Raw genomic sequence first — 7,436 nt, forward strand, 5'->3', positions numbered from 1 at the left:
TAAGGTAGGAAGTTAGCAAACAGCTGTGGTAAGGTTATCAATAGCAACACATTCACTCAGCAGCGCTGAAGAATGGGCCAGAATGCAGATGTGTTGCTTTCTAAAAGCCGAGACACCACAATATCTCACAGATTTCATGTGAAAAACTTAGTTAGCACATCATGATATGTGTGCCTGAGGAGAGAGTCATGACTGTCATGTCTGTATCATTTTCCTCGTAATAAGCAAAACATCAAACATTATCCAACTGTTGAGAATCCCATCTCCATCTTGGACCATGAAGGAACCGTGGAATTTGGAACTGGTTTCTATAGGCGAGCCATGAACACCTCTTCAGAAACCCTTCTCTTGTGAACGAATGTCCACAACAGATTAATGACCATACGAGCTGTCTCTGCATTATAAATGTCTGACAAATGGACATCTCTAGATATCAAAAACTCCTATAATATTATTCAATTTGAAAATCCAACGTACTCCATATGCTCCTATGAACATTAGAACTAGTTTCCTCTCTCTCTTCCCTTTAGTCATTGCTCTTTCTTGTTAATTTATGCACTTATGACATCATTCGTTACAACACTGTACAGATTTGGCTACTATATCAGCAAGTTGGTAAAGTGAATTGTGAATCAACTGGTGAATTACCAAGTGTTTTTTGTGAATTTTTTGCTTTTGAACAATATCAACTGAGGGACATTGGTAAAAACGAAACCCATTCATTACCCAGGAACAAAGAGGGGTAAAGAGATTAGCTTCATTTGTCCTAAGTACACAGAAACTTCAAAACGTACAGTGAAATAGATTATTTGCAGTAATGACCAACAGAGGCTGGGGATATGCTGGGCATTGTCACCATGCTTCCAGCATCAAAATAACATGCCCAGAACTTACTAACCCAAACCTGTATGTGTGTAGGTGAGTAGTAAAATCTGGAGGAAATAGACAGTTATAAGAAATTTTAAGTTAGTGATTGGGATTGTTCCATGACTTGGCACAGTTTCAATGAGCCATAAGAACTTCCATCTATTTTGTAAGGAATTATGGCTTTGCCAACTAGGCCACATCACACAGATGTGTGATAGCAGATTCCCAAACTATTCTGAGTTGTGTTATGAGAGGTGATGACTAGGGAGATAAAGAGAATGGTTCAAAGCTGTGCTCAAAGTCTCTTGGAAGGAATGCAAACATCCCCACTGACTGCTGGGACCACTGGCACAGGAGCACTCAGAATGGAGTTGAGAACTCTGGGGCTGAGCATTAAGAGTACACACGGGCCCTGCGCAGACTGAAAGGAGCGCATCACCTCTCATATGGCAGACCTTCCCACTTAACCTATCTGCCCCCTCCTGCCCCTACTGTGGATGAATCTGCACTTCCCACATCAATCTCACCGGCCACTTCAGAACTGACCAAGAGGAAGCAGTCATCCCTGATCCCAAGGGACTGCCAAAGAAGAAGCTGAGCTGCAGGACACAGCAATGTTTTGCAATAACAGGCAAGAAGCTAATTGTGACATTGATTAAATTAACTTTGAACCTTGGTTCCAGAGGTCAACAGACAATGCATTAACCCACTACTCTACCCATTCCATAGTGCAACAGATTCACAGAAAACACCGATACTCAGCTTTACAGTCCATTTGGCTTGCAAGTCATTGTTGGCAGCAGGAACCTCTTTTTCTTCTTGAAAGCAACCAGTCAGTTCCTATTAACACTACTAAGTTTGACGGGACGGATTAAAGCCAGTTCTGTGAGAACCACCATTAGTGCAATCACCACAAAATAAGTATGTCCTTACTCCCCCCCCCCCCCCCCAAAGAAAGGAGTAAACTGTTTTTAATTCATTTTGACCATGGAGTTATCAAGTTACTGACTTTCAAACTGCAGTTCAAACTCATTCATCACTTGCTCCCTCCCTCAAGGGACAGACTCTCAGTCCTGTGATTCATATTAATGCATAAAAAGAGGAAGCCAATTTGTTAATAAGCAATTGCTTTCTCCATCAATAGAGGGGGATCCTTGGAGAAGGTTGAGGGAAAGTCTCTCCGGATAAAATACTGTTTACCTACTATTAATATGGCCATATCTGGCACACAGAGAGCTCAATACCTATTATGGTCACCGTGTGGGACCAACATTGCATCAAGTGCAAAATCCCAAAGAGGAAATCAAACTATTGCCATTGTTATTGCCCTGGCAACAAGTAAATCTTTGGAAACCTAGAGGTAAATCCAGCAGCCAAAAGAAAATCTCAGTGTTTAGTCAAATCCCAACTCTCTAAGTGTTGATAGTTAATAATTGTGGCATGGGGAAACCTGAAGGCGCTCTAAGTGATAGTCTATATAATGTGCAACATATGGGCACTTAGCTAAAGAGTTCCTGGCACATCTGTACAAACGATTACTGCACCACATCTGTTGCAACTATCAGAACTTTCCGACCCATTGTGCACAGCAGGATGATTGGATATTGAGGTCTAAATCCATTCCAACACTGCTACTTGCTCTAAGCACATTTGCATCCAGTTGAAACCGTGTCAATGGAAGCATTTATGTTAAAATTAAAGTCAAAGTCCTGATAGTCAATCGGCTTCACTGAGTACAAATGCAAGCTCAGTCAATGCCCTCAGCCACGAGTCTACAGTTCAAATCAAAGCCAAGCAGTATATATTTACTTCACTGAGGGTCACAAGTTTAAACAAAAAAAAAGAAATCGGCAGTTACAAGTTCAGTCCAAAATCTACAACAACATTTTTTTTCTATATTAAAAAAAAGATCTGGCAGTCACTACCTGCTTCCTGATATGAGCTGTGATGCAGATATGCTCCTTATTTTTTCCATTTCAGAGCAGTCCAGTATGCTCAGAGAGACATACAGCACAGAAACAGGCACTTCAGCCCATTGAATCTACAATGAGCAACATCAATTCACTTTACACTAATATAATTCTGCAAAGCATCAAGTGCAAATTCCCAAAGAGAAAATCAAAATACTTCCATCATTATTGAGCTAGGTAATGTCCATCAAAATAGTGGGTCCTATACATTCAGGGCTATTCAATAAGATCACGATTGATAAGATTGTGGCTTAACTCCACTATCCTGCTTGTTCCTGACACTCCTTAATTGCTACACAGATACACAGACCAAAAACTCTCTTTCCCAAACCATCAGCAACCCAAATATCATCTCAGCCACTACCCATCAAATTCTAATTTATCTTAAAAATCAACAGCATCAATCACATTTCCTGAAAAGCTGAACCTTTCACAAGATAGGACAGTGAATCTTCAAAAGCAGTCGTTCCCCTGGGAAATATTGCACTGTTGGAACACAATGTTCCCCTTAATTCCCCTCCTGCCTCTTTCCCCACCTTACGGCTTCTGCATTGGTAAAAAGTGTTAGAGCGAGCCATTAGTACTATAAGGCCTGATGGGGGTCAATCCAGTAACATACTGGTAACTGACTACAGTTCAGTTTGTGATATTGAACCAAAATATAAAAGCACAAGTACCTTGAAACACACACACATCAGTTTCATGATATTTATTCAACCAACGGCAGAAAGCTAAAACATTTGAGGATTCTTAACGAATCCCAGATTTCTATTTCCGAGGACCTGTCCTGGGCCCAGCACATAAGTGCAATTATGAAGACGGCGTGCCAGCTGCCTCTTTGACAAACTTCTATAGATGTGCAGTGGAGAGTATATTGACTGGCTGCACAGCAGCCTGGTATGGAAACACCCAGTGGATATGGCCCAGTACATTGCAGGTAAAGCCCTCCCCACCATTGAGCACATCAACACGAAGCATTTTCACAGGAAACAGCGTCATTAATCAGGGACCATACCAGCCAAGACATGTTCTCTTCTCACTGCTGACATCAGGAAGAAAGTACAGGAGCCTCAGGTCTCACACCACCAGGTTCAGTGAAAGTTACTACACCTCAACCATCAGGCTCTGGAACCAGAGGGGATAACTTCATTTGTCCTGTCACAGAACTGCTCCCAGTGGACTTCTATGGACTTCTCACCTCAGGTTCTCAACATTTATTGCTTATTTATGTAGTATTTTTTCCCTTATTTTTGTACTTGTGCAGTTTGTTGTCTTTTGCACACTGGTTGCCCACTCTGTTGGTGAGGTCTTTCATTGATTCTATTATAGTTACTGGATTTATTGAGCATGCTCACAAGAAAATGAATCTCAGGGTTGAATTTGTTAACATATATTTACTTTGAATTTTAGAGTTCTAAAATGCTGTAAAATCTTTTAGCCTCATCACAATACTTTCCCTCCTCTGAGTGAAATTATGTCACTATCCAAAAATGGCTCAGCCTTGCTGATCTGACAGAGCAAGGAAGAATGAGGCTGGAAACATCATTTCCAGGCTTTGGATTACAGAGGCCCTCCTAGAGGGATAGTTCTTTTCAGATTTCTACTCATATGGTGGGCTCTTATGAAATCAGCTCAAGACACAACCCAACCCACAACAAGTGCACATGATCGTATTCCATGTGTAGGAGAACCTCAAAAAAAATTTTCATCTGAATCTTCACCCCATTTATACTTTAGTTACAGATTTCACTTCCAAATTAATGGAAAATGTTCTTTGCATGAAACTTTCACAACTTCAGGACATCGCTGAAGACAGTGTGTCCACTGAAGAGACAACCTGCCTTCACAATCCATTATCCAAAACAACTTGACCAGCCAAATGCACCTGCGTAATCTGCCACACCCTTTGCTTCCATTGAAGTTTCTGTTCTCTCCTGATTTAGATCCCAACTCCAGGGTTCCTACAGCAAATACAGGATGTTTCCACATCTTAACAATACCTTGTTATGTCTCTAACTTCCAACTGGCAACCAAAAATCTCATTTGTGATATCTGCCAGAAACCATCTCTATGCTCAACATTCATCTGCCTCATTTGATTGCTTGCTTAGACTAGATCAATTCATTGGCCCAATAGGTCAATTGAACCCAAGCTTCACATCTCAACCATCATAAAATTCACATCCATCTCTGTCCAATCCATCCCATTCTTGCTTTACCAAAATCGACTCCCACACCTCCAGCATAGTATTCTGTAATGCAATTTCACCAGCTAGCTCAAGCATCACAATCAGTTGTGGCACCCAAACATCACTGCCTTTAGGCTGTGAGTTCAAGTCCCAAACCAGGGGCACTCATTTTATTTTCATATTTACAACAAAATAGGCCATTCACCCTATGGAATCTACACTATTTTGCATCACAATCCCTTTCCACCCACTTAGTTTCCTGGGAGCTATTCTCCTATCCCTCACTTGTCCATCGTGGCAATTTACAGTGGACAATTAACCAACCAGTACAGTTTTGGAATGCAGGAGGAAAAACCGGAGTACCATGCAGGCACAGCAGGATCGTGCAAACTCCTCACAGACAGCATCCTAGGTCACAATCAAACCTGGGTCACTGGTGCAGTGAGGAAAGTGGGTCTACCCTCTGCACCACTGAGCAAGAGGCACAGAGTGGTATGTTAAAGCAGTGGTATGGGGGACAACTCTGTCAGGTGTGCTGCCTTTCACAGCAAATATTAAGCTGAAGATTCACTCATCCTCTCAGCTGGATATGCAAACGCATGATGCACCTCCCACCTCGGGCCAAAACCTGATGCCATCATAAACTGCTGCCTTCTCTGATTTTCACGTGAATGAGTATACTCCAAACCTTTGCTACAAGCTGTTTCGTGGTGTCCTTGATCAGCAGAAAGCATGGCCACCGGTGATACCGCTGTGGAAATGAGGGAACAGAACCGGGGGTGCTCAGGGAGTTCCTGGCGAGAATGCCATTGGGCAAACAGAGGTTGCAAACTCGTGCTGTGGAAATCCTCGGTAGGAATAATTTCCATAACACAGCCATTCCCTGATTAGATTTATAAACTTACTACAGACCATGATTAGAACATTGTTAAAGTGCCCACAATGGCTTCTTACTGCTTTAAATTTGAAAGACAATAAATTTAAGTGGAAAACATAATGACTAGCCTGGGCTTTTGTGCGATCTCGTTCATTTCCCCTGGGCTTGTATCGGTCCCGTTTATCATTGCCTTAATGCAATGTCGATTTCTGGGCACAACGTTCTAGCACATCAATCCTATATTGTTTTAATACACAACTCTGAATTAAGCTAAAGCAAGTGTCTATATAATATTTCACAAGATTTATAGTTTGGAAGTTAGATGTTAAAGGCGTTGCACCATTCCGTTATCCGTAATGAAGAACGGGCGCTCTGAATACCTCTCAGTTCCTGTCCAGGGAGGTATCAGTTGCTCAATGCTCATCACATGCTTTTCACTGATAATCCGTTTGATTTTCACTCCAATACTGCAAACAATTCCATTATAGGATCGTCTCCACATCACATTCATCCAGTATAAACCAGAACTGTTCCTTATGAGATACTGTCATTTCCCATGAAAAGTCAAAGATAGACACACAGAACATCAGGATGAGAAACACCCACAGACAAAGAAACAGAAAGACAGATGTACAGAGGAGAAACAAATACACATGGACTCTCACAGAACAGGAAACACATAGACAGATTCATATACTATCTCTCACACACACAAAGGGACAGACACAGTGACATAAACCCACAAACCAGTGACAGACATATACACACACGAATCAAACCCAAAGTTGCGAACAAAAGGAAGTCATGTTGAGGGGAAAGAACACACACAAATATACAGGCAGGCAAACAAGTGCAGGGAGCCGCGGAAGGCGCCAAACAGAGACAGACAGAGTAGGACACTCACCGCGATTAGCGAGTTTCGGACGGCCTCAGACGCACTCTGTCTGAGCTCGGCGGCCGTCCCAGGTTTACTGAGCCGTTTGGTGAACCTGCGAACCTCGGCCATGGTCACAGCGGCGGCTGAAGGCAGCGACCAGCGTGGAGCCCGAGAACCGTTAGAGTCCGCCCTTAAACTGCCCCGCCTCGGGGAGGGGACGGAGAGAGACGCGTGAGAGGATGGGAGGAGGGAGTAGAGAGGGTGGAGAGTGGAGTGAGGTTGGGGACAGGGAGGGGGAGAGGGGTGAGAGGAGGGAGAGGGGTGAGAGGAGGGAGAGGGGGGAGAGAGGGGAGGGGGGAGAGAGGGGAGGGGGGAGAGAGGGGAGGGGGGAGAGAGGGGAGGGGGGGAGAGAGGGAAGGGGGAGGGGGAGGGGGAGGGGGAGGGGGAGGGGGGAGGGGGGGAGGGGGAGGGGGAGGGGGAGAGGGGAGGGGGGAGAGGGGGGAGGGGGGAGGTGGGAGGTGGGTGTGGGGAGGGGGGAGGGGGGAGGTGGGTGTGGGGAAAGAGGGGAGGGGTGTGGAGAAATGGGAAAGAAAACGGCGTGGGGAAAGGGGAGGGCTGTGGGGAGGGAGGGGAGAGAGGAGGGTGTGGGGAAAGAGC

At 44.1% G+C, this 7,436-nt stretch overlaps 1 protein-coding gene across 1 annotated transcript in view; it reads right to left on the minus strand.

Moving 5' to 3' along the window:
• Positions 1-6,908, minus strand: part of LOC140734545 (dedicator of cytokinesis protein 11-like) — a 290,183-nt gene extending 283,275 nt beyond the window's left edge. The window contains exon 1 of the mRNA XM_073058668.1: positions 6,807-6,908. Coding sequence (XP_072914769.1) covers positions 6,807-6,908 — 102 coding nt within the window. The remainder of the gene's footprint in view (positions 1-6,806) is intronic.
• Between the last annotated feature and the right edge of the window lie 528 nt (positions 6,909-7,436).

Source organism: Hemitrygon akajei, chromosome 10 (assembly GCF_048418815.1).
Source record: "Hemitrygon akajei chromosome 10, sHemAka1.3, whole genome shotgun sequence".
Lineage (NCBI taxonomy): Eukaryota > Metazoa > Chordata > Chondrichthyes > Myliobatiformes > Dasyatidae > Hemitrygon > Hemitrygon akajei.